The 27,633-nt window shown below is 52.0% G+C and overlaps 1 protein-coding gene across 1 annotated transcript in view; it reads left to right on the top strand.

Annotated features, from left to right (window-relative positions):
- The window catches only part of LOC147097151 (adenylate cyclase type 5-like), an 85,511-nt gene that overhangs the window by 15,361 nt on the left and 42,517 nt on the right, over nucleotides 1–27,633 (top strand). Inside the window, exons 5-9 of the mRNA XM_085973026.1 lie at nucleotides 5,291–5,435; nucleotides 9,160–9,257; nucleotides 10,458–10,545; nucleotides 12,611–12,727; nucleotides 25,911–26,069. Coding sequence (XP_085829152.1) covers nucleotides 5,291–5,435; nucleotides 9,160–9,257; nucleotides 10,458–10,545; nucleotides 12,611–12,727; nucleotides 25,911–26,069 — 607 coding nt within the window. The remainder of the gene's footprint in view (nucleotides 1–5,290; nucleotides 5,436–9,159; nucleotides 9,258–10,457; nucleotides 10,546–12,610; nucleotides 12,728–25,910; nucleotides 26,070–27,633) is intronic.

The raw sequence follows: 27,633 nt of genomic DNA, 5'->3' as shown, positions 1-27,633 counted from the left end.
GTGGAGAGGGGTGCGGGCTGGGGGGGGGTGTGGAGTGGGGTGTGGGCTGGGGGTGCTGTGTGGAGTGGGGTGTGGGCTGGGGGTGCTGTGTGGAGAGGGGTGCGGGCTGGGGGGGGGTGTGGAGTGGGGTGTGGGCTGGGGGTGCTGTGTGGAGAGGGGTGCGGGCTGGGGGGGTGTGTGGAGTGGGGTGTGGGCTGGGGGGGGTGTGGAGAGGGGTGTGGGCTGGGGGTGGTGTGTGGAGAGGGTGGGTGGGCTGGGGGTGGTGTGTGGAGAGGGGTGTGGCCTGGGGGGGTGTGTGTAGAGGGTGGGTGGGCTGGGGGTGGTGTGTGGAGTGGTGTGTGGGCTGGGGGTGGTGTGTGGAGAGGGGTGTGGGCTGGGGGTGGTGTGTGGAGAGGGGTGTGGGCTGGGGGTGGTGTGTGGAGTGGTGTGTGGGCTGGGGGTGGTGTGTGAAGAGGGGTGTGGGCTGGGGGGGTGTGGAGAGGGGTGTGGGCTGGGGGGGGTGTGGAGAGGGGTGTGGGCTGGGGGGGTGTGGAGAGGGTGGGTGGGCTGGGGGTGGTGTGTGGAGAGTGGTGTGGGCTGGAGGTGGTGTGTGGAGAGGGGTGTGGGCTGGGGGTGGTGTGTGGAGAGGGTGGGTGGGCTGGGGGTGGTGTGTGGAGAGGGGTGTGGGCTGGGGGTGGTGTGTGGAGAGGGGTGTGGGCTGGGGGGTGTGTGGAGAGGGTGGGTGGGCTGGGAGGTGTGTGGGCTGGGGGTGGTGTGTGGAGAGGGGTGTGGGCTGGGGGTGGTGTGTGGAGAGGGGTGTGGGCTGGGGGGGGGGTGTGGAGCAATATATTAAGAATACACTCAGCTCCATGGAGGAATCCATTGATTCCAATTGTTTCTGGGAAAACTTGAAAACACTACACAAAAAACAACACGACGATTTGGCCATTCAAAATTGGGACACATGGGTAAACCACTTTGAAAAATTATACCAGAAAAACACACTAAGACCAGAGCAACACCAAATATGCAAAAAACTGGAAAAGCTAGAAATGGCCATAAAAGATAACCAAAACCCGCTGGACGCCATAATAACAGAAAAAGAACTTCTTGAAAAACTCAAGGACCTGCGACCAGGAAAAGCCTGCGGGACAGACGGCATACTAAACGAGATGATTAAACACACAGACAACAAAATGAAACTGGCTATCCTAAAACTCTTCAACTTGGTTCTGAGTGTCGGTTATTTCCCTGATATCTGGAACAAAGGACTCATAACGCCCATATACAAAAGTGGGGACAAAATCGACCCAAACAACTATCGAGGCATCTGTGTAAACAGTAACCTGGGGAAGGTATTCTGTAGCATCATAAACAAAAGACTTATAAACTTCCTTGAGGAGCACAATGTCTTGAGTAAAAGCCAAATTGGATTCCTGCCAAACTATAGAACATCCGATCATATCTTCACCCTACAGACCCTAATTGACAAACACGTTCACCATAACAAAAGCAAAATCTACGCATGCTTTGTAGATTTCCAGAAGGCTTTCGACTCCATCTGGCATGACGGTTTATTCCTGAAACTTATCGAAAGTGGGGTAGGAGGGAAAACATATGATGTAATTAAATCAATGTATACAAACAACAAATGTGCAGTTAAAATTGGAGACAAACAAACAAAATACTTCCCACAGGGGCGGGGGGTGACGCAGGGCTCGCCAATCTCACCGACACTCTTTAATATTTACATAAATGGATTGGCAAAACTACTTGAACAATCTACAGCACCCGGCCTCACCCTATATGAATCCAAGGTTAAATTCCTCCTCTATGCAGACGACCTGGTTCTGCTGTCACCTACTAAAGAGGGGCTACAGCAAAACTTGGACCTGCTGGAGTCGTACTGCCAGACTTGGACCCTGACAATAAATCCCCAAAAAACCAAAGTCCTTGTGTTCCAGCAAAGATCCAAACATCAGGGACCCAAAATAAATTTCACAGTAGGAACAACCAAAATTGAACAAACCACTAACTACACATACTTGGGCTTAAAAATCAGTTCTACGGGAAACTTCAAACTGGCTGTGAATGAACTGAAAGAGAAAGCAAGAAGGGCTTTCTATGCCATCAAAAAAATCAATCCAAATAGAAATCCCAATTAGCATTTGGCTCAAAATTTTCAAATCAGTAATTGAACCAATTGCACTCTATGGCAGTGAGGTATGGGGACCGCTAACTCAACAAGAATTTGCAAAATGGGACAAACACCCAATTGAGATCCTACATGCAGAATTCTGTAAAAGTATCCTCCGGACTCAAAGGAAAACAGTAAACAATGCATGCAGGGCGGAACTAGGCCAATATCCATTAATAATCACTATCCAAAAAAGAGCCACCAAATTTTGGAATCACCTACAAATGAGCAATCCCCAATGCTATCACTACGACGCCCTGAAATGCCAAGAGCTGACCATAAAGAAGAATACCCTCAGTCAACTAGTCCTGGGACTCAGTGAAGTAACTACTAACAATACTAACAATAACCAGCCCCAGGACAGTGACAGGGTAACACAAAGAATTCGACCCAACACAATCGTCGCTAAGCAAAAGGAAAAATATCTGACATATTGGGCAGAAACAACAAAAACCCAAAGCAAACTCAATTGCTACTTGGCCCTAAACAGACAATACAACATAGCTGATTACCTGACCATGGTAAAGGATAACAAACTGAGAAGAACCTTGACAAGGTACAGACTTAGCGAACATAGCCTAGCGATCGAAAAAGGCAGACACAGGCAGACCAGGCTGCCAAGAGAGGACAGGATATGCTCTCACTGCAGTCAGGGAGTGGTGGAGACAGAGATGCACTTCCTCACAGCTTGTGGAAAATATCAGGGCATCAGGGAGAATTTCTACCAAAAATTCTCACAAATATGCCCTGATTTCAGAAATCTGAATGACAACCAAAAACTCCCATTCCTACTGGGAGAGGAGAGAAGCTGTATAACACTGGCGGCACACTATGTTACAGCTTGCCATGAACAGAGGGACAACCAGTAAACTAAGAAAAGAATATATATAAACAATGCGAATGTATATTTATACACTCAGGGATATACCTGTTTATACACTGTATGAATAGAACTGCGTTTATGTGCTAAACCATAAATTATTTTGATGCTTTGGCAACATAAGATGTAACTTATCATGCCAATAAAGCGATTTGAATTGTAAATTGTGAATTGGGTGGGCTGGGGGGGGTGTGGAGAGGGGTGTGGGCTGGGGGATGTGTGGAGAGGGTGGGTGGGCTGGGGGGGGTGTGGAGAGGGTGGGTGGGCTGGGGGGTGTGTGGAGAGGGGTGTGGGCTGGAGGTGGTGTGTGGGGAGGGGTGTGGGCTGGGGGGTGTGTGGAGAGGGTGGGTGGGCTGGGAGGTGTGTGGGCTGGGGGTGGTGTGTGGAGAGGGGTGTGGGCTTGGGGGGGTGCGGAGAGGGTGGGCGGGCTGGTGGGTGTGTGGAGAGGGGTGTGGGCTGGGGGTGGTGTGTGGAGAGGGGTGTGGGCTGGAGGTGGTGTGTGGAGAGGGTGGGTGGGCTGGGGGGGGTGTGTGGAGAGGGGTGTGGGCTGGAGGTGGTGTGTGGGGAGAGGGTGGGTGGGCTGGGAGGTGTGTGGGCTGGGGTGGTGTGTGGAGAGGGGTGTGGGCTGGGGGGGGTGTGGAGAGGGTGGGTGGGCTGGGGGGTGTGTGGAGAGGGGTGTGGGCTGGGGGTGGTGTGTGGAGAGGGGTGTGGGCTGGGGGGGGTGTGGAGAGGGTGTGTGGGCTGGGGGTGGTGTGTGGAGAGGGGTGTGGGCTTGGGGGGCTGCGGAGAGGGTGGGCGGGCTGGGGGGTGTGTGGAGAGGGGTGTGGGCTGGGGGGGGTGTGGAGAGGGTGTGTGGGCTGGGGGGGGTGTGTGGAGAGGGGTGTGGGCTGTGGGTGGTGTGTGGAGAGGTGGGTGTGTAAAGGGCTGGATTGCGGGAGTGGGGCTCGGCCGCCCTCTCCCCATCCCCTCCTCTCTCGCCCCCCGCCACCTGTCACACCACCTCCTCCTCTGTCCCATTCTTTCCCGGGAACCTCAAGCTGTGGCGACTCCTCACATCCCGCATCCCCCTTCGATCTACATGTTCCGTCACCACTTCCCCGCTCACCTTGCCTTGCCTCGCCCCCCCCCCCCGCCGCCCCCTCGCTCTTTCCAAATCCCGTCGTTTTAAAGATTCGTTCTCGGGATGTTGCGAGTTGATGTGATCGGGAATAAAGGCACGGTGTCACACAGCAACACAGACACATACACACACACACTTACACACACACACACACACACACACACACACACACTCACTCACTCACTCCTCTATCAAATAACCCCTCAACCTCCTTTGCTCTAATGAAAACAAATCCAGCTTCTCCAACCTGTCCTTGTAGCTAAGATCCCCCATCCCCGTAACCATTCTGGTAAATCTCCTCTGCACCCTCTCAAGTGCCTTCACATCCTTCCTAAAGTGTGGTGACCAGAACTGGACGCAAGACTCCAGTTGTGGCCTAACCAGCGCTTTATAAAGGTTCAGCATAACTTCTCTACTTTTGTACTCAATACATAGAAACGTAGAAACATAGAAGATAGGAGCAGGAGTAGGCCATTCGGCCCCTCGAGCCTGCTCCGCCATGCAATGAGATCATGGCTGATCATCCAAATTCAGTACCCTGTCCCTGCCTTCTCCCCATATCCCTTGATCCCTTTAGCCTTAAGAAATATATCTAACTCCTTCTTGAATATATTTAATGAACTGGCCTCCACCGCCCTCTGTGGCAGAGAATTCCACAGGTTCACCACTCTCTGGGTGAAGAAATTCCTCCTCATTTCAGCCCTAAATGGCTTACCCCTTATCCTTAGACTATGACCCCTGGTTCTGGACTCCCCCGCCATCGGGGACATCCTTCCTGCATCTAGTCTGCCCAGGCCTGACAGAATTTTATAGGTTTCGATGAGATCCCCTCTCAATCTTCTAAACTCCAGTGAGTATAAGCCCAATCGACCCAATTTCTCCTCATACGTCATTCCTTCCATCCCAGGTATCAGCCTGGTGAATCTTCGCTGCACTCCCTCCATGGCAAGAACATCCTTCCTCAGATAAGGCGACCAAAACTGCACACAATACTCAAGGTGTGGTCTCACCAAGGCCCTGTACAACTGCAGCAAGACATCCTTGTCTATTTATGAAGCCTGCTCCCAGTTCTCATTGTGTTCTTACGAAGGGGGCCCTCTGCTTTCTGCCGCAGGTGCACGCAGGAAGCCATGAACCCCGAGGATGAGGTGGACGAGTTCCTGGGGCGCGCCATCGACGCCCGAAGCATTGACCGGCTGCGCTCCGAGCACGTCAAGAAGTTTCTGCTGACTTTCCGAAAACCCGAGCTGGAGAAGAAGGTACTGGGGAAACGGGAGGGGAAGGGGAGGGAGGGAAGGGGGGTTCAGTCCCGGACAACACCAGCCGTACCCCCTGGGCAAACACGGGGACCGTGAACCCCACCCGCTTTCCTCGGGCCCTGTCAAGCTGCGCGTTAATCCGCAATCGTAGAACCAGAAACATTCACAGCACAGGAGGAGGCCATTCGGCCCATCGTGCCTGTGCCGGCTCTTTGAACGAGCTCTCCAATTAGTCCCACTCTCCCCCCTGCTCTTTCCCCCGGAGCCCTGTGAATTTTTCCCCTTCAAGTATTTATCCAATTCCCCTTTTGAAAGTTACTATTGAATCTGCTCCCACCGCCCTTTCAGGCAGCGCGTTCCAGATCACAACAACTCGCTGCGTTAAAACATTCTCCTCATCTCCCCCTCTGGTTCTTTTGCCGATTATCTTCAAGCTGTGTCCTCTGGTTACCGACCCACCTGCCACTGGAAACAGTTTCTCCCTCTCTACTCGATCAAAACCCTTCATCATTTTCAACACCTCTCCCACCAACAGCTCCCTCTCCCTCTGGCTCTGGCTCTGTCCCTCTCTCTAAATGTCTCTCACTAACAGCTCTCTGTCTCTCTCCCCCTCTCTTTCTGTCTCAGTAGCGCTCTCTCTCTTTTCTCTGTCTCACTATCGCGATCTCTCTGTCTGTCCCCCTCTCTGTCTGTCTCTGTCTCCATCTGTGTCTCTCTCTCTCTAAGAGCTCCCTCTCTGTCTCCCTCTTTCTAACAGCTCCTCCTCTCCCTGTCACTCTCTCACTAACAGCTCCCTCTCTCTTTCTTACAGCTCTCTCTGTCTCTCTAACAGCTCTCTCTCTGTCTCTCTAACAGCTCTCTTTCTCTGTCACTCTCTCTCTCTGTCTCTCTAACAGCTCTCTCCCTCTGTCTCTCTCTCTCTGTCTCTCTCTCTCTCAATTCAATTCAATTCAATTCAAATCGCTTTATTGGCATGATAAGGTACATCTTATGTTGCCAAAGCATCGAAAAACATTTATGGTTGAACACATAAACGCAGATCTATTCATACATTGTATAAACAGATATATCCCTGAGTGTATAAATATACATTCGTATAATTTGTATATACTCTTTTCTTAGGTTTACTGGTTGTCCCTCTGTTTATGGCAAGCTGTAACATAGTGTGCCGCTAAGGTTACACAGTTTCTCTGTTCCCCTAGTAGGTATGGGAGTTTTTGGTCGTCATTCAAATTTCTGAATTCAGGGCATATTTGTGAGAATTTTTGGTAGAAATTCTCCCTGATATTTTCCACAAGCTGTGAGGAAGTGCATCTCTGTCTCCACCACTCCCTGACTGCAGTGAGGGCATATCCTGTCCTCTCTTGGTAGCCTGGTCTGTCTGTGTCTGCCTTTTTCGATCGCTAGGCATGTTCACTAAGTCTGTACCTTGTCAAGGTTTTTCTCAGTTTGCTATCCTTTACCATGGTCAGGTATTCAGCCATGTTGTATTGTCTGTTTAGGGCCAAGTAGCAATTGAGTTTGTTTTGGGTTTTTGTTGTTTCTGCCCAATATGACAGGTATTTTTCCTTTTTCTTAGTGACAATTGTGTTGGGTCAAATTCTCTGTGCTACGATGTCACTGTCCTGGGGCTGGTTATTGTTACTAGTGTTAGTGGTTGCTTCACTGAGTCCCAGGACTAGTTGACTGAGGGTATTCTTCTTTATGGTCCTTTCTTGGCATTTCAAGGCTTCGTAATGATAGCAGTGGGGGTTGCTCATTTTTAGGTGTTTCCAAAATTTGGTGGCTCTTTTTTGGATAGTAATTATTGGTGGATATTGGCCTAGTTCTGCCCTGCATGCATTGTTTACGGTTTTCCTTTGAGTCCGGAGGATACTTTTACAGAATTCTGCATGTAGGATCTCAATTGGGTGTTTGTCCCATTTTGCAAATTCTTGTTGTGTTAGCGGTCCCCACACCCCACTGCCATAGAGTGCAATCGGTTCAATTACTGATTTAAAAATTTTGAGCCAAATGCTAATTGGGATTTCTATTTGGATTGATCTTTTAATGGCATAGAAAGCCCTTCTAGCTTTCTCTTTCAGTTCATTCACAGCCAGATGAAAATTTCCCGTAGAGCTGATTTTTATGCCCAAGTATGTGTAGTTAGTGGTTTGTTCGATTTTAGTTGTTCCTAGTGTGAAATTTATTCTGGGTCCCTGATGTCTGGATCTTCGCTGGAACACAAGGACTTTGGTTTTTTGGGGGTTTATTGTCAGGGCCCAGGTCTGACAGAATGACTCCAGCAGATCCAGGTTCTGCTGTAGACCCTCCTTAGTTGGTGACAGCAGAACCAGGTCATCTGCATAGAGGAGGAATTTAACCTTGGATTCATATAGGGTGAGGCCGGGTGCTGTAGATTGTTCAAGTAGTTTTGCCAACTCATTTATGTAAATATTAAAGAGTGTCGGTGAGATGGGCGAGCCCTGCGTCACACCACGCCCCTGTGGGAAGTATTTTGTTTGTTTGTCTCCAATTTTAACTGCACATTTATTGTTTGTATACATTGATTTAATTACATCATATGTTTCTCCCCCTACACCACTTTCAATAAGTTTCAAGAATAGACCGTCGTGCCAGATGGAATCGAAAGCCTTCTGGAAATCTATAAAGCAGGCAAAAATTTTGCTTTTGTTTTGATGAACATGTTTGTCAATTAGGGTCTGTAGGGTGAAGATATGATCTGATGTTCTATAGTTTGGTAGGAATCCAATTTGGCTTTTACTCAATCACTCTCTCTCTCTGTCTCTCTAACAGCTCTCTCCCTCTGTCTCTCTCTCTGTCTCTCTCAATTCAATTCAATTCAATTCAAATGCTTTATTGGCATGAAAGTTTACAGAGAACCATATTGCCAAAGCTTACATAGCAAAAAGGTACAGTTTTCCAACATTCTGTAGGTGTCAATCGATTTGACATTTGTTGGGTACATACATCTCTCTCTCTCTGTCTCTCTCTCTCGCTGTCTCTCTCTCTCTCTCTCTCTCTGTCTCTCTCGGTCTTTCTCTTTCCCTCTCTGTCTCTCTCTCTCCCTCTCTCTAACAGCTCTCTCTCCCTCTCTCCTTTTCTATCAGCTCTCTCCCTCTCTACCAGCTCTCTTTCTCTCTCTCCCTCTAACAGCTCCCTCTCTCTGTCCCTCTCCCTCTCTCTCCCTCTCCTTTTCTATCAGCTCTCTCCCTCTCTAACAGCCCTCGCTCTGTCTGTCTCTCTGTCTCGGTCTCTCTCTCTCTCCCTCTCTCTAACAGCTCTCTCTCTCTCTGTCCCTCTCTCTCACAGCTCTCTCTCTGTCCCTCTCCCTGTCTCTCTCTCTCTGTCTCCCTCTCTTTCTCTCTCTCTCTAACAGCTCTCCCTGTCGCTTCCTCTCTCTAACAGCCCTCGCTCTGTGTCTCTCTCTCTCGGTCTGTCTCTCTCTCTCTCTCTTTCTAACAGCTCCCTCTCTCTCTACTTCCCTCTCTCTACCAGCTATCTTTCTCTCTCCCTCTCTTTTTCTAACAGCTCGCTCTCTCCCTCGCACTCTAACAGCTCTCTCTCCCTCTCTAATAGCTCTTTCTCTAACAGCGCTCTCTCTCACACACTCTCTTTCTCTGTCTCTCCCACTCTCTTTCTCTATCCGTGTCTCTCTCATTCCGTCTCTCCCTCTCTCTAACTGCTCCCTCTCTGTAACAGTTCTCCCTCTCTCTCTCTGCAGTACTCCAAGGAGGTGGACGATCGGTTCGGGGGATATGTAGCCTGTGCTCTGCTGGTATTTTTCTTTGTCTGTTCTGTGCAGGTCCTGATGATTCCACAGTGAGTACACCATCACTTTATTAATTCAAGGTTCCCCGCGCCCAGGCCACCTCTCAACTCATTCTCAAACCCGTGGATCTCCTCACTTCCCCCCCCGCCCCCCCCCCACCCCCAGTCTCCCCTACCTCCCCCAATCTAAAACCTCAGCTAGGGATAGTCACCTACTCACCACATTCTCGGTGCCCGTGTTAATAACTCGTCAGCTGCCCGTGTCCTAACTCGCACCGAGTCCCGTTCACCCATCACCCCACCCTGTGCTCGCTCACCTACATTGGCTCTTAGTCCGGCAACGCCTTGATTTTTAAATTCTCATCCTCGTGTTCAAATCCCTCCGTGCCCTCCTCGTCCACTCCCTATTTCTGTAATCTCCTCCAGCCCCTACAACCCTCCCTATCTCTGTAACCTCCTCCAGCCCCCTACAACCCTCCCTATCTCTGTAACCTCCTCCAGCCCCCTACAACCCTCCCTATCTCTGTAACCTCCTCCAGCCCCTACAACCCTCCCTATCTCTGTAACCTCCTCCAGCCCCTACAACCCTCCCTATTTCTGCAATCTCCTCCAGCACCTACAACCCTCCCCTCTGTAACCTCCTCCAGCCCCTACAACCCTCCCTATCTCTGTAACCTCCTCCAGCCCCCTACAACCCTCCCTATCTCTGTAACCTCCTCCAGCCCCCTACAACCCCCTGGGAACTCTGCGCTCCTCCAATTCTGGCCTCTTGAGCATCCCCCCGATTTTAATCGCTCCACCATTGGCGGCCGTGCCTTCAGCTGTCTGGGCCCCAAACTCTGGAATTCCCTCCCTAAATTTCATCTGCCCCGTCTGTGTCTGCCCATTTCACCAGCCTGTCCATGTCCTCCTGAAGCCTGTTACTGTCCTCCTCCACTGTTTACTAAATTTCCCAAGTTTCACGTCATCCGCAAACTGCTGAAATTGTGCCCCCTATACCCAAGTCTAGGCCATTAATATATATCATAAAGAACAGTGGTCCCAATACCGACCCCCTGGGGGACACCACAGTATACCTCCCTCCAGTCGGAAAAACAACTGTTCCCCACTATTTTCTGCTGCCACTGTCCCTTTAATGCCACGGGCTTCAATTTTGCGAACAAGTCTATTGTGTGGTGCAGGCACCTCGCTAAGATTCTGACACTCTGGCCAAGGTAGGTGTCACTCACCTAGCTGCTGTTCTCTCCGCAGTTCTCTCCTGATGTTGGGTTTCTATCTCAGCTGCTGCCTGGTCCTGACCAGTATCCTGTTTGTCTGCGCCATTTACTCCTGTTTCAGAGTAAGTGTTGCTCCATCTTAAACCATTAAACCAAGGGACGTGGCCCCTTTAACTCTTAAAGGGCCCACTGTGTGTGTGTGTGTGTGTGAGAGAGCATGAGTTACTGAGATTGTGCGTCTGTGTGTGTGTGTGTGTGTGTGATAGTCATAACGGCACAGAAGGAGGCCATTCGGCCCATCGAGTCCATGCCGGCTCTCTGTGGAGCAATCCAGTCAGTCCCATTCCTCCACTCTATCCCCGTAGCCCTGCAAGTTTATTTCCCTCAAGTGCCTATCCAGTCTCCCCTTGAAAACATTGAGTGTCTCCGCTTCCACCACTTCCGTCGGCAGCGAGTTCCAGGTCCTCACCACTCGCTGCGTAAAAACAGTTTTTCCTCACATCCCCCCCCGGTATCTCTTGCCCAAAACCTTAAATCTGTGTCCCCTAGTCCTTGTACCATCAACTAGTGGGAACAGCCTTTCCCCGTCTAGCCTATCCAAACCCGTCATAATCTTGTACACCTCTATCAAATCACCCCTCAACCTCCTTTGCTCTAATGAAAACAAATCCAGCTTCTCCAACCTGTCCTTGTAGCTAAGATCCCCCCACCCCCAGAACCATTCTGGTAAATCTCCTCTGCACCCTCTCAAGGGCCTTCACATCCTTCCGAAAGTGTGGTGACCAGAACTGAACGCAATGCTCAGCATAACTTCTCTACTTTTGCACTCAATACCTCTATTTATGAAGTCCAAGAGCCCATATGCTTTGCTAACCACTCTCTCAGTATGTCCTGCCACCTTCAGGGACCTGTGTGTGTGTTACTGGGACTGTGAGTGTGAGTGTAAAGACCGAGGAGGAGGGAAGGAGAGGCGATGAGAGGGGGACAGGAGGAGAGGCGATGAGAGGGGACGGGAGGAGAGGCGATGAGAGGGGACGGGAGGAGAGGCGATGAGAGGGGACGGGAGGAGAGGCGATGAGAGGGGGACGGGAGGAGAGAAGAGGCGACATGAGGGGAAGGGATGGGAGGAGATGGGGAGGGGAGGAGTGGAGAGGCGATGAGAGGGGAGGGGATGGGAGGGGAGGGGAGGGGAGGGGCGATGAGAGGGGAAGGGAGGAGAGGAGAGGGAGCAGGAGGAGAGGGGAGGAGGGGAGAGGCGACGAGAGGGGAGGGGAGGAGGGGAGCGGGAGGAGAGGGGAGGAGGGTAGAGGGGAGCTGGAGGAGAGGCGACATGAGGGGAGGGGATGGGAGGAGATGGGGAGGGAGTGGGAGGAGAGGGGAAGGGATGGGATGGGAGGAGACGGGGAGGAGAGGGGAAGGGATGGGAGGAGACGGGGAGGAGCGGGATGGGAGGAGACGGGGAGGAGAGGAGCGGGGAGGGAGCGGGAGGAGAGGGGAAGGAATAGGAGGAGACGGAGAGGAGAGGGGAGGGGAGGGAGCGGGAGGAGAGGGGAAGGGATGGGAGGAGACGGGGAGGAGAGGAGAGGGGAGGGAGCGGGAGGAGAGGGGAAGGGATGGGAGGAGACGGAGAGGAGAGGGGAGGGAGCGGGAGGAGAGGGGAAGGAATAGGAGGAGACGGAGAGGAGAGGGGAGGGAGCGGGAGGAGAGGGGAAGGGATGGGAGGAGACGGGGAGGAGAGGAGCGGTGAGGGAGCGGGAGCAGAGGGGAAGGAATAGGAGGAGACGGGGAGGAGAGGGGAGGGGAGAGAGCGGGAGGAGAAGGGAAGGGATGGGAGGAGACGGGGAGGAGAGGAGAGGGGAGGGAGCGGGAGGAGAGGGGAAGGGATGGGAGGAGACGGAGAGGAGAGGGGAGGGAGCGGGAGGAGAGGGGAAGGGATGGGAGGAGACGGAGAGGAGAGGGGAGGAGAGGAGAGGCGATGAGAGGGGAAGGGATGGGAAGAGACGGGGAGGAGAGGAGAGGGAAGGAGAGGGGAGGAGAGGGAGAGGGAGCGGCGATGAGAGGGGAAAGGGTGGGAGGAGACGTGGAGGGGAGGGGAAGGGAGAGAGGGGGCGATGCTTCGGTCTGAAGGATTATCTGGCTAGGTGATCTTCCGTGCTCTGAACCCTCTCTCCCCCACTGCTCCCCCAGCTCTTCCCTGCCCCTCTGCAGCGACTCTCCAAGAAGATTGTGCAGTCGAGGACCAACAGCACCATTGTGGGAATCTTCACCATAGTCCTGGTCTTCCTCTCGGCTTTCGTCAACATGGTAGGTTCCGATTCCTCGCTGCTCGGTCTCCTCATCTTCCTCGCTAGTCCACCAATACCACAGCTGAGAGGTTTAGAACTACCAGGAGAGACTGAACAGGCTGGGGGCTCTTTTCTCCAGAAAAGAGAAGGCTGAGGGGTGACCTGATGGAGGTCTTTAAAATTATGATGAAGGGGGTTCGATAGGGTAAACGTAGAGAAGATGTTTCCACTCGTGGCGGGAGACCAGAACTTGGGGCCATCAATATAAGACAGTCACTAATAAATCCAATGGGGAATTCAGGAGAAACTTCTTTCCCCAGAGAGTGGTGAGAATGTGGAACTCGCTACCACAGGGAGTGGTTGAGGCGAATCGCACAGATGTATTTAAGGGGAAGCTGGATAAACACACGAGGGAGAAAGGAATAGAAGGATAGGGTGAGATGGAGAGGGGTGAGAGGAGGCTGGTGTGGAGCATAAACCCTGGCACGGACCAGTTCAGTCGTGTCCTTGATGAATTTATCCGTCTGTTGTTGAAGTTAGAAATGTTTGTTTGCCACCGAGTGTCGGCACTCAGCACAGGTTAGATACAGAGTAAAGCTCCCTCTACACTATCCCATCAAACACTCCCAGGGCAGGTACAGCACGGGGTTAGATACAGAGTAAAGCTCCCTCCACACTGTCCCATCAAACACTCCCAGGGCAGGTACAGCACGGGTTAGATACAGAGTAAAACTCCCTCTACACTGTCCCATCAAACACTCCCAGGGCAGGTACAGCACGGGATTAGATACAGAATAAAGCTCCCTTTACACTGTCCCATCAAACACTCCCAGGGCAGGTACAGCACGGGGTTAGATACAGAGTAAAGCTCCCTCTACACTGTCCCATCAAACACTCCCAGGGCAGGTACAGTACAGGATAGATACAGAGTAAAGCTCCCTCTACACTGTCCCATCAAACACTCCCATGGCAGGTACAGCACGGGTTAGATACAGAGTAAAGCTCCCTCTACACTGTCCCATCAAACACTCCCAGGGCAGGTACAGCACGGGGTTAGATACAGAGTAAAGCTCCCTCTACACTGTCCACATCAAACACTCCCAGGGCAGGTACAGCACGGGGTTAGATACAGAGTAAAGCTCACTCTACACTGTCCCATCAACCACACCCAGGGCAGGTACAGCACGGTATTAGATACAGAGTAAAGCTCCCTCTACACTGTCCCATCAAACACTCCCAGGGCAGGTACAGCACGGGTTAGATACAGAGTAAAGCTCCCTCTGCACTGTCCCATCAAACACTCCCAGGGCAGGTACAGCACGGGGTTAGATACAGAGTAAAGCTCCCTCTACACTGTCCCATCAAACACTCCCAGGGCAGGTACAGCACGGTATTAGATACAGAGTAAAGCTCCCTCTACACTGTCCCATAAAACACTCCCAGGGCAGGTACAGCACGGTATTAGATACAGAGTAAAGCTCCCTCTACACTGTCCCATAAAACACTCCCAGGGCAGGTACAGCATGGGGTTAGATACAGAGTAAATCTCCCTCTACACTGTCCCATCAAACACTCCCAGGGCAGGTACAGCACGAGTTAGATACAGAGCAAAGCTCCCTCTACACTGTCCCATCAAACACTCCCAGGGCAGGTACAGCACGGGGTTAGATACAGAGTAAAGCTCCCTCTACACTGTCCCATCAAACACTCCCCGGGCAGGTACAGCACGGGTTAGGTACAGAGTAAAACTCCCTCTACACTGTCCCCATCAAACACTCCCAGGGCAGGTACAGCACGGGGTTAGATACAGAGTAAAGCTCCCTCTACACTGTCCCATCAAACACTCCCAGGGCAGGTACAGCACGGTTTAGGTACAGAGTAAAGCTCCCTCTACACTGTCCCATCAAACACTCCCAGGGCAGGTACAGCACGGGGTTAGATACAGAGTAAAGCTCCCTCTACACTGTCCCATCAAACACTCCCAGGGCAGGTACAGCACGGGTTAGGTACAGAGTAAAGCTCCCTCTACACTGTCCCATCAAACACTCCCAGGGCAGGTACAGCACGGGGTTAGATACAGAGTAAAGCTCCCTCTACACTGTCCCATCAAACACTCCCTGGGCAGGTACAGCACAGGTTAGGTACAGAGTAAAACTTCCTCTACACTGTCCCATCAAACACTCCCAGGGCAGGTACAGCACGGGTTAGATACAGAGTAAAACTCCCTCTACACTGTCCCCATCAAACACTCCCAGGGCAGGTACAGCACGGGGTTAGATACAGAGTAAAGCTCCCTCTACACTGTCCCATCAAACACTGCCAGGGCAGGTACAGCACGGGTTAGATACAGAGTAAAGCTCCCTCTACACTGTCCCCATCAAACACTCCCAGGGCAGGTACAGCACAGGGTTAGATACAGAGTAAAGCTCCCTCTACACTGTCCCATCAAACACTCTCAGGGCAGGTACAGCACGGGTTAGATACAGAGTAAAGCTCCCTCTACACTGTCCCATCAAACACTCCCAAGGCAGGTACAGCACGGGGTTAGATGCAGAGTAAAGCTTCCTCTACACTGTCCCATCAAACACTCCCAGGGCAGGTACAGCACGGGTTAGATACAGAGTAAAGCTCCCTCTACACTGTCCCATCAAACACTCCCAAGGCAGGTACAGCACGGGGTTAGATGCAGAGTAAAGCTTCCTCTACACTGTCCCATCAAACACTCCCAGGGCAGGTACAGCACGGGTTAGATACAGAGTAAAGCTCCCTCTACACTGTCCCATCAAACACTCCCAGGGCAGGTACAGCACGGGGTTAGATGCAGAGTAAAGCTCCCTCTACACTGTCCCATCAAACACTCCCAGGGCAGGTACAGCACGGGGTTAGATGCAGAGTAAAACTCCCTCTACACTGTCCCATCAAACACTCCCAGGGCAGGTACAGCACGGGGTTAGATACAGAGTAAAGCTCCCTCTACACTGTCCCCATCAAACACTCCCAGGGCAGGAACAGCACGAGGTTAGATACAGAGTAAAGCTCCCTCTACACTGTCCCATAAAACACTCCTAGGGCAGGTACAGCATGGGGTTAGATACAGAGTAAAGCTCCCTCTACACTGTCCCCATCAAACACTCCCAGGGCAGGTACAGCACGGGGTTAGATACAGAGTAAAGCTCCCTCTACACTGTCCCATCAAACACTCCCAGGGCAGGTACAGCACGGGTTAGATACAGAGTAAAGCTCCCTGTACACTGTCCCATCAAACACTCCCAGGGCAGGTACAGCACGGGGTTAGATACAGAGTAAAGCTCCCTCTACACTGTCCCATCAAACACTCCTAGGGCAGGTACAGCATGGGGTTAGATACAGAGTAAAGCTCCCTCTACACTGTCCCCATCAAACACTCCCAGGGCAGGTACAGCACGAGGTTAGATACAGAGTAAAGCTCCCTCTACACTGTCCCATAAAACACTCCTAGGGCAGGTACAGCATGGGGTTAGATACAGAGTAAAGCTCCCTCTACACTGTCCCATCAAACACTCCCAGGGCAGGTACAGCACGGGTTAGATACAGAGTAAAGCTCCCTCTACACTGTCCCATCAAACACTCCCAGGGCAGGTACAGGAGGGGTTAGATACTGAGTAAAGCTCCCTCTACACTGTCCCATCAAACACTCCCAGGGCAGGTACAGCATGGGTTAGATACAGAGTAAAGCTCCCTCTACACTGTCCCATCAAACACTCCCTGGGCAGGTACAGCACAGGTTAGGTACAGAGTAAAACTTCCTCTACACTGTCCCATCAAACACTCCCAGGGCAGGTACAGCACGGGTTAGATACTGAGTAAAGCTCCCTCTACACTGTCCCATCAAACACTCCCTGGGCAGGTACAGCACAGGTTAGGTACAGAGTAAAACTTCCTCTACACTGTCCCATCAAACACTCCCAGGGCAGGTACAGCACGGGTTAGATACAGAGTAAAACTCCCTCTACACTGTCCCCATCAAACACTCCCAGGGCAGGTACAGCACGGGGTTAGATACAGAGTAAAGCTCCCTCTACACTGTCCCATCAAACACTGCCAGGGCAGGTACAGCACGGGTTAGATACAGAGTAAAGCTCCCTCTACACTGTCCCCATCAAACACTCCCAGGGCAGGTACAGCACAGGGTTAGATACAGAGTAAAGCTCCCTCTACACTGTCCCATCAAACACTCTCAGGGCAGGTACAGCACGGGTTAGATACAGAGTAAAGCTCCCTCTACACTGTCCCATCAAACACTCCCAAGGCAGGTACAGCACGGGGTTAGATGCAGAGTAAAGCTTCCTCTACACTGTCCCATCAAACACTCCCAGGGCAGGTACAGCACGGGTTAGATACAGAGTAAAGCTCCCTCTACACTGTCCCATCAAACACTCCCAAGGCAGGTACAGCACGGGGTTAGATACAGAGTAAAGCTTCCTCTACACTGTCCCATCAAACACTCCCAGGGCAGGTACAGCACGGGTTAGATACAGAGTAAAGCTCCCTCTACACTGTCCCATCAAACACTCCCAGGGCAGGTACAGCACGGGGTTAGATACAGAGTAAAGCTCCCTCTACACTGTCCCCATCAAACACTCCCAGGGCAGGTACAGCACGGGTTAGATACAGAGTAAAGCTTCCTCTACACTGTCCCATCAAACACTCCCAGGGCAGGTACAGCACGGGTTAGATACAGAGTAAAGCTCCCTCTACACTGTCCCATCAAACACTCCCAGGGCAGGTACAGCACGGGGTTAGATACAGAGTAAAGCTCCCTCTACACTGTCCCATCAAACACTCCCAGGGCAGGTAGAGCACGGGGTTAGATACAGAGTAAAGCTCCCTCTACACTGTCCCATTAAACACTCCCAGGGCAGGTACAGCACGGGGTTAGATACAGAGTAAAGCTCCCTCTACACTGTCCCATCAAACACTCCCAGGGCAGGTACAGCACGGGTTAGATACAGAGTAAAGCTCCCTCTACACTGTCCCATCAAACACTCCCAGGGCAGGTACAGCACGGGGTTAGATACAGAGTAAAGCTCCCTCTACACTGTCCCCATCAAACACTCTCAGGGCAGGTACAGCACGGGTTAGATGCAGAGTAAAGCTCCCTCTACACTGTCCCATCAAACACTCCCAGGACAGGTACAGCACGGGTTAGGTACAGAGTAAAGCTCCCTCTACACTGTCCCCATCAAACACTCCCAGGGCAGGTACAGCACGGGTTAGGTACAGAGTAAAGCTCCCTCTACACTGTCCCCATCAAACACTCCCAGGGCAGGTACAGCACGGGTTAGGTACAGAGTGAAGCTCCCTCTACACTGTCCCATCAAACACTCCCAGGGCAGGTACAGCACGGGGTTAGATACAGAGTAAAGCTCCCTCTACACTGTCCCATCAAACACTCCCAGGGCAGGTAGAGCACGGGGTTAGATACAGAGTAAAGCTCCCTCTACACTGTCCCCATCAAACACTCCCAGGGCAGGTACAGCACGGGTTAGATACAGAGTAAAGCTCCCTCTACACTGTCCCATCAAACACTCCCAGGGCAGGTACAGCACGGGTTAGATACAGAGTAAAGCTCCCTCTACACTGTCCCATCAAACACTCCCAGGGCAGGTACAGCACGGGGTTAGATACAGAGTAAAGCTCCCTCTACACTGTCCCATCAAACACTCCCAGGGCAGGTACAGCACGGGTTAGATACAGAGTAAAGCTCCCTCTACACTGTCCCATCAAACACTCCCAGGGCAGGTACAGCACGGGTTAGATACAGAGTAAAGCTCCCTCTACACTGTCCCATCAAACACTCCCAGGGCAGGTACAGCACGGGTTAGGTACAGAGTAAAGCTCCCTCTACACTGTCCCATCAAACACTCCCAGGGCAGGTACAGCACGGGGTTAGATGCAGAGTAAAACTCCCTCTACACTGTCCCCATCAAACACTCCCAGGGCAGGTACAGCACGGGGTTAGATACAGAGTAAAGCTCCCTCTACACTGTCCCATAAAACACTCCCAGGGCAGGTACAGCATGGGGTTAGATACAGAGTAAAGCTCCCTCTACACTGTCCCATCAAACACTCTCAGGGCAGGTACAGCACGGGTTAGATACAGAGTAAAGCTCCATCTACACTGTCCCATCAAACACTCTCAGGGCAGGTACAGCATGGGGTTAGGTACAGAGTAAAGCTCCCTCTACACTGTCCCATCAAACACTCCCAGGGCAGGTACAGCACGGGGTTAGATACAGAGTAAAGCTCCCTCTGCACTGTCCCATCAAACACTCCCAGGGCAGGTACAGCACGGGGTTAGATACAGAGTAAAGCTCCCTCTGCACTGTCCCATCAAACACTCCCAGGGCAGGTACAGCACGGGGTTAGATACAGAGTAAAGCTCCCTCTACACTGTCCCATCAAACACTCCCAGGGCAGGTACAGCACGGGGTTAGATACAGAGTAAAGCTCCCTCTGCACTGTCCCATCAAACACTCCCAGGGCAGGTACAGCACGGGGTTAGATACAGAGTAAAGCTCCCACTACACTGTCCCATCAAACACTCCCAGGGCAGGTACAGCACGGGTTAGATACAGAGTAAAGCTCCCTCTACACTGTCCCATCAAACACTCTCAGGGCAGGTACAGCACGGGTTAGATGCAGAGTAAAGCTCCCTCTACACTGTCCCATCAAACACTCCCAGGGCAGGTACAGCACGGGATTAGATACAGAGTAAAGCTCCCTCTACACTGTCCCATCAAACACTCCCAGGGCAGGTACAACACAGGGTTAGATACAGAGTAAAGCTCCCTCCACACTGTCCCATCAAACACTCCCAGGGCAGGTACAGCACGGGGTTAGATACAGAGTAAAGCTCCCTCTACACTGTCCCATCAAACACTCCCAGGGCAGGTACAGCACGGGGTTAGATACAGAGTAAAGCTCCCTCTACACTGTCCCCATCAAACACTCCCAGGGCAGGTACAGCACGGGGTTAGATACAGAGTAAAGCTCCCTCTACACTGTCCCCATCAAACACTCCCAGGGCAGGTACAGCACGGGGTTAGATACAGAGTAAAGCTCCCTCCACACTGTCCCATCAAACACTCCCAGGGCAGGTACAGCACGGGGTTAGATACAGAGTAAAGCTCCCTCTACACTGTCCCATCAAACACTCCCAGGGCAGGTACAGCACGGGTTAGATACAGAGTAAAGCTCCCTCTACACTGTCCCATCAAACACTCTCAGGGCAGGTACAGCATGGGGTTAGATACAGAGTAAAGCTCCCTCTACACTGTCCCATCAAACACTCCCAGGGAAGGTACAGCACAGGTTAGATACAGAGTAAAGCTCCCTCTACACTGTCCCATCAAACACTCCCAGGGCAGGTACAGCACGGGGTTAGATACAGAGTAAAGCTCCCTCTACACTGTCCCATCAAACACTCCCAGGGCAGGTGCAGCACGGGGTTAGACACAGAGTAAAGCTCCCTCTACACTGTCCCATCAAACACTCCCAGGGCAGGTACAGCACGGGTTAGATACAGAGTAAAGCTCCCTCTACACTGTCCCATCAAACACTCCCAGGGCAGGTACAGCACGGGTTAGATACAGAGTAAAGCTCCCTCTACACTGTCCCATCAAACACTCACAGGGCAGGTACAGCACGGGGTTAGATACAGAGTAAAGCTCCCTCTACACTGTCCCATCAAACACCCCCAGGGCAGGTACAGCACGGGGTTAGATACAGAGTAAAGCTCCCTCTACACTGTCCCATCAAACACTCCCAGGGCAGGTACAGCACGGGTTAGATACAGAGTAAAGCTCCCTCTACACTGTCTCATCAAACACTCCCAGGGCAGGTACAGCACGGGGTTAGATGCAGAGTAAAGCTCCCTCTACACTGTCCCATCAAACACTCCCAGGGCAGGTACAGCACGGGGTTAGATGCAGAGTAAAACTCCCTCTACACTGTCCCATCAAACACTCCCAGGGCAGGTACAGCACGGGGTTAGATACAGAGTAAAGCTCCCTCTACACTGTCCCCATCAAACACTCCCAGGGCAGGAACAGCACGAGGTTAGATACAGAGTAAAGCTCCCTCTACACTGTCCCATAAAACACTCCTAGGGCAGGTACAGCATGGGGTTAGATACAGAGTAAAGCTCCCTCTACACTGTCCCCATCAAACACTCCCAGGGCAGGTACAGCACGGGGTTAGATACAGAGTAAAGCTCCCTCTACACTGTCCCATCAAACACTCCCAGGGCAGGTACAGCACGGGTTAGATACAGAGTAAAGCTCCCTGTACACTGTCCCATCAAACACTCCCAGGGCAGGTACAGCACGGGGTTAGATACAGAGTAAAGCTCCCTCTACACTGTCCCATCAAACACTCCTAGGGCAGGTACAGCATGGGGTTAGATACAGAGTAAAGCTCCCTCTACACTGTCCCCATCAAACACTCCCAGGGCAGGTACAGCACGAGGTTAGATACAGAGTAAAGCTCCCTCTACACTGTCCCATAAAACACTCCTAGGGCAGGTACAGCATGGGGTTAGATACAGAGTAAAGCTCCCTCTACACTGTCCCATCAAACACTCCCAGGGCAGGTACAGCACGGGTTAGATACAGAGTAAAGCTCCCTCTACACTGTCCCATCAAACACTCCCAGGGCAGGTACAGGAGGGGTTAGATACTGAGTAAAGCTCCCTCTACACTGTCCCATCAAACACTCCCAGGGCAGGTACAGCATGGGTTAGATACAGAGTAAAGCTCCCTCTACACTGTCCCATCAAACACTCCCTGGGCAGGTACAGCACAGGTTAGGTACAGAGTAAAACTTCCTCTACACTGTCCCATCAAACACTCCCAGGGCAGGTACAGCACGGGTTAGATACTGAGTAAAGCTCCCTCTACACTGTCCCATCAAACACTCCCTGGGCAGGTACAGCACAGGTTAGGTACAGAGTAAAACTTCCTCTACACTGTCCCATCAAACACTCCCAGGGCAGGTACAGCACGGGTTAGATACAGAGTAAAACTCCCTCTACACTGTCCCCATCAAACACTCCCAGGGCAGGTACAGCACGGGGTTAGATACAGAGTAAAGCTCCCTCTACACTGTCCCATCAAACACTGCCAGGGCAGGTACAGCACGGGTTAGATACAGAGTAAAGCTCCCTCTACACTGTCCCCATCAAACACTCCCAGGGCAGGTACAGCACAGGGTTAGATACAGAGTAAAGCTCCCTCTACACTGTCCCATCAAACACTCTCAGGGCAGGTACAGCACGGGTTAGATACAGAGTAAAGCTCCCTCTACACTGTCCCATCAAACACTCCCAAGGCAGGTACAGCACGGGGTTAGATGCAGAGTAAAGCTTCCTCTACACTGTCCCATCAAACACTCCCAGGGCAGGTACAGCACGGGTTAGATACAGAGTAAAGCTCCCTCTACACTGTCCCATCAAACACTCCCAAGGCAGGTACAGCACGGGGTTAGATACAGAGTAAAGCTTCCTCTACACTGTCCCATCAAACACTCCCAGGGCAGGTACAGCACGGGTTAGATACAGAGTAAAGCTCCCTCTACACTGTCCCATCAAACACTCCCAGGGCAGGTACAGCACGGGGTTAGATACAGAGTAAAGCTCCCTCTACACTGTCCCCATCAAACACTCCCAGGGCAGGTACAGCACGGGTTAGATACAGAGTAAAGCTTCCTCTACACTGTCCCATCAAACACTCCCAGGGCAGGTACAGCACGGGTTAGATACAGAGTAAAGCTCCCTCTACACTGTCCCATCAAACACTCCCAGGGCAGGTACAGCACGGGGTTAGATACAGAGTAAAGCTCCCTCTACACTGTCCCATCAAACACTCCCAGGGCAGGTAGAGCACGGGGTTAGATACAGAGTAAAGCTCCCTCTACACTGTCCCATTAAACACTCCCAGGGCAGGTACAGCACGGGGTTAGATACAGAGTAAAGCTCCCTCTACACTGTCCCATCAAACACTCCCAGGGCAGGTACAGCACGGGTTAGATACAGAGTAAAGCTCCCTCTACACTGTCCCATCAAACACTCCCAGGGCAGGTACAGCACGGGGTTAGATACAGAGTAAAGCTCCCTCTACACTGTCCCCATCAAACACTCTCAGGGCAGGTACAGCACGGGTTAGATGCAGAGTAAAGCTCCCTCTACACTGTCCCATCAAACACTCCCAGGACAGGTACAGCACGGGTTAGGTACAGAGTAAAGCTCCCTCTACACTGTCCCCATCAAACACTCCCAGGGCAGGTACAGCACGGGTTAGGTACAGAGTAAAGCTCCCTCTACACTGTCCCCATCAAACACTCCCAGGGCAGGTACAGCACGGGTTAGGTACAGAGTGAAGCTCCCTCTACACTGTCCCATCAAACACTCCCAGGGCAGGTACAGCACGGGGTTAGATACAGAGTAAAGCTCCCTCTACACTGTCCCATCAAACACTCCCAGGGCAGGTAGAGCACGGGGTTAGATACAGAGTAAAGCTCCCTCTACACTGTCCCCATCAAACACTCCCAGGGCAGGTACAGCACGGGTTAGATACAGAGTAAAGCTCCCTCTACACTGTCCCATCAAACACTCCCAGGGCAGGTACAGCACGGGTTAGATACAGAGTAAAGCTCCCTCTACACTGTCCCATCAAACACTCCCAGGGCAGGTACAGCACGGGGTTAGATACAGAGTAAAGCTCCCTCTACACTGTCCCATCAAACACTCCCAGGGCAGGTACAGCACGGGTTAGATACAGAGTAAAGCTCCCTCTACACTGTCCCATCAAACACTCCCAGGGCAGGTACAGCACGGGTTAGATACAGAGTAAAGCTCCCTCTACACTGTCCCATCAAACACTCCCAGGGCAGGTACAGCACGGGTTAGGTACAGAGTAAAGCTCCCTCTACACTGTCCCATCAAACACTCCCAGGGCAGGTACAGCACGGGGTTAGATGCAGAGTAAAACTCCCTCTACACTGTCCCCATCAAACACTCCCAGGGCAGGTACAGCACGGGGTTAGATACAGAGTAAAGCTCCCTCTACACTGTCCCATAAAACACTCCCAGGGCAGGTACAGCATGGGGTTAGATACAGAGTAAAGCTCCCTCTACACTGTCCCATCAAACACTCTCAGGGCAGGTACAGCACGGGTTAGATACAGAGTAAAGCTCCATCTACACTGTCCCATCAAACACTCTCAGGGCAGGTACAGCATGGGGTTAGGTACAGAGTAAAGCTCCCTCTACACTGTCCCATCAAACACTCCCAGGGCAGGTACAGCACGGGGTTAGATACAGAGTAAAGCTCCCTCTGCACTGTCCCATCAAACACTCCCAGGGCAGGTACAGCACGGGGTTAGATACAGAGTAAAGCTCCCTCTGCACTGTCCCATCAAACACTCCCAGGGCAGGTACAGCACGGGGTTAGATACAGAGTAAAGCTCCCTCTACACTGTCCCATCAAACACTCCCAGGGCAGGTACAGCACGGGGTTAGATACAGAGTAAAGCTCCCTCTGCACTGTCCCATCAAACACTCCCAGGGCAGGTACAGCACGGGGTTAGATACAGAGTAAAGCTCCCACTACACTGTCCCATCAAACACTCCCAGGGCAGGTACAGCACGGGTTAGATACAGAGTAAAGCTCCCTCTACACTGTCCCATCAAACACTCTCAGGGCAGGTACAGCACGGGTTAGATGCAGAGTAAAGCTCCCTCTACACTGTCCCATCAAACACTCCCAGGGCAGGTACAGCACGGGATTAGATACAGAGTAAAGCTCCCTCTACACTGTCCCATCAAACACTCCCAGGGCAGGTACAACACAGGGTTAGATACAGAGTAAAGCTCCCTCCACACTGTCCCATCAAACACTCCCAGGGCAGGTACAGCACGGGGTTAGATACAGAGTAAAGCTCCCTCTACACTGTCCCATCAAACACTCCCAGGGCAGGTACAGCACGGGGTTAGATACAGAGTAAAGCTCCCTCTACACTGTCCCCATCAAACACTCCCAGGGCAGGTACAGCACGGGGTTAGATACAGAGTAAAGCTCCCTCTACACTGTCCCCATCAAACACTCCCAGGGCAGGTACAGCACGGGGTTAGATACAGAGTAAAGCTCCCTCCACACTGTCCCATCAAACACTCCCAGGGCAGGTACAGCACGGGGTTAGATACAGAGTAAAGCTCCCTCTACACTGTCCCATCAAACACTCCCAGGGCAGGTACAGCACGGGTTAGATACAGAGTAAAGCTCCCTCTACACTGTCCCATCAAACACTCTCAGGGCAGGTACAGCATGGGGTTAGATACAGAGTAAAGCTCCCTCTACACTGTCCCATCAAACACTCCCAGGGAAGGTACAGCACAGGTTAGATACAGAGTAAAGCTCCCTCTACACTGTCCCATCAAACACTCCCAGGGCAGGTACAGCACGGGGTTAGATACAGAGTAAAGCTCCCTCTACACTGTCCCATCAAACACTCCCAGGGCAGGTGCAGCACGGGGTTAGACACAGAGTAAAGCTCCCTCTACACTGTCCCATCAAACACTCCCAGGGCAGGTACAGCACGGGTTAGATACAGAGTAAAGCTCCCTCTACACTGTCCCATCAAACACTCCCAGGGCAGGTACAGCACGGGTTAGATACAGAGTAAAGCTCCCTCTACACTGTCCCATCAAACACTCACAGGGCAGGTACAGCACGGGGTTAGATACAGAGTAAAGCTCCCTCTACACTGTCCCATCAAACACCCCCAGGGCAGGTACAGCACGGGGTTAGATACAGAGTAAAGCTCCCTCTACACTGTCCCATCAAACACTCCCAGGGCAGGTACAGCACGGGTTAGATACAGAGTAAAGCTCCCTCTACACTGTCTCATCAAACACTCCCAGGGCAGGTACAGCACGGGGTTAGATACAGAGTAAAGCTCCCTCTACACTGCCCCATCAAACACTCCCAGTGTGTTCATCTTGTCGGGTTTGAGCAGTGACTGAGGAACTCGCTGATTGTAGAATGGGAGGTGTTGGTCTCCTTGGGTCCCAGTGGGTCCTGGGCCCTTGCCTCTGGGCTCCCCCTTGGCTCTTGGTGCTCTCTCTCTCTAAGCTGTGCCTCTCTCGACTTCTCTCTCTTTGACAGTTCGCCTGCAACTCGGAGGATCTGCGTGACTGCGTGGCCAAGGAACACAATGTCGCTCCGAGGATGGTGAATGCTTGTTACATCAAGACCTTGAACTATACCCTTGGAGGGGAGCTGAGTCCCTGTGGAGGCACCTCTCTCTTCTGCTACTTCCCGGAGGTAGGTGATGGGGGCCGTTTTCCTGCGTTAAAGGCGCTGTATAAATACAATTTGTTGTTGATATTGTTAACGATGAACAAATAAATGGGATAAACGGGTCATTTTCAGGTTGGCGGGCTGTAACCAGTGGGGTGCCACAAGGATCAGTGCTGGGGCCTCAGCTATTCACAATCTATATTAATGACCTAGATGAACCATAGAAGATAGGAGCAGGAGGAGGCCATTCGGCCCCTCGAGCCTGCTCCGCCATTCAATGAGATCATGGCTGATCATCCAAACTCAGTACCCGGTCCCTGCCTTCTCCCCATATCCCTTGATCCCTTTAGCCTTAAGAAATATATCTAACTCCTTCTTGAATATATTTAATGAATGGGCCTCCACTGCCTTCTGTGGTAGAGAATTCCACAGGTTCACCACTCTCTGGGTGAAGAAATTCCTCCTCATCTCTGTCCTAAATAGCTTACCCCTTATCCTTAGACTGTGACCCCTGGTTCTGGACTCCCCCGCCATCAGGAACATCCTTCCTGCATCTAGTCTGTCTAGTCCTGTTAGAATTTTATGTTTCAATGAGATCCCCTTCTCATTCTTAACTCCAGCGAATATAAACCCAATCGACCCAATCTCTCCTCATACGTCATTCCTGCCATCCCAGGTATCAGTCTGGTGAATCTTTGCTGCACTCTCTCCATGGCAAGAACATCCTTCCTCAGATAAGGCGACCAAAACTGCACACAATACTCAAGGTGTGGTCTCACCAAGGCCCTGTGCAACTGCAGCAAGACATCCTTGTTCCTGTACTCGAATCCTCTCGCTACGAAGGGCCAACATACCATTTGCCTTCTTAACCGCCTGCTGCACCTGCATGCTTACCTTCAGCGACTGGTGCACAAGGACCCCCAGGTCTCGTTGCACTTCCCCTTCTCCCAATCTATTGCCGTTCAGATAATAATCTGCCTTCCTGTTTTTGCCACCAAAGTGGATAACCTTGCATTTATCCACATTACGCTACATCTGCCGTGCATCTGCCCAATCACCCAACCTGTCCAAATCATGCTGGAGTTTCTTGGCATCCTCCTCACAGCACACAACGCCCACCCAGCTTTGTGGACTGAGTGTACTCCTTTGGTTAGGTGATTTAAAAAAATTGTGTGTAACTTAATAAAACTTTAAATAAACCGTAACAAATTAAATTAAAATTTGGTTGCCGGTGGTGACGATGCACTCCAGTGCCCGCCGGTCGTGGAAGGCCTCGAGCGTGCCAGCGGACACCACGTGCTCCGTCTCCAGGGCCACCCGGGCGGGAACGTGGCCGCGGAAGAGAAGCAGGCAGTCGGGCCGAACGACCCCTCGACCGTCCGCTGCCTGGACCAGTTAATGGCTGTTTTGGCCAGGCCCAGGAGCAGTCCCTACGAGGAGGTCCTCCGACCCGCCCGCTCCCCATTCCGCACTGGGTGACCGAAGATCAGGAGCGTGGGGCTGAAGCGCAGCCAAAACTCGAGGGGTAGCCCCTTCAAATAGTGAAAGAGGGGCTGCAACCTCTCACACTCCGTGTAAACATGAAACA

The sequence above is a fragment of the Somniosus microcephalus genome, chromosome 33 (assembly GCF_052327205.1).
Source record: "Somniosus microcephalus isolate GS21.2 chromosome 33, FLI_Smic_1.0, whole genome shotgun sequence".
Classification (NCBI taxonomy): Eukaryota; Metazoa; Chordata; class Chondrichthyes; order Squaliformes; family Somniosidae; genus Somniosus; species Somniosus microcephalus.
Note: the sequence above shows the minus strand (reverse complement) of the source record. Positions and strands in the feature narration are given on the sequence as shown.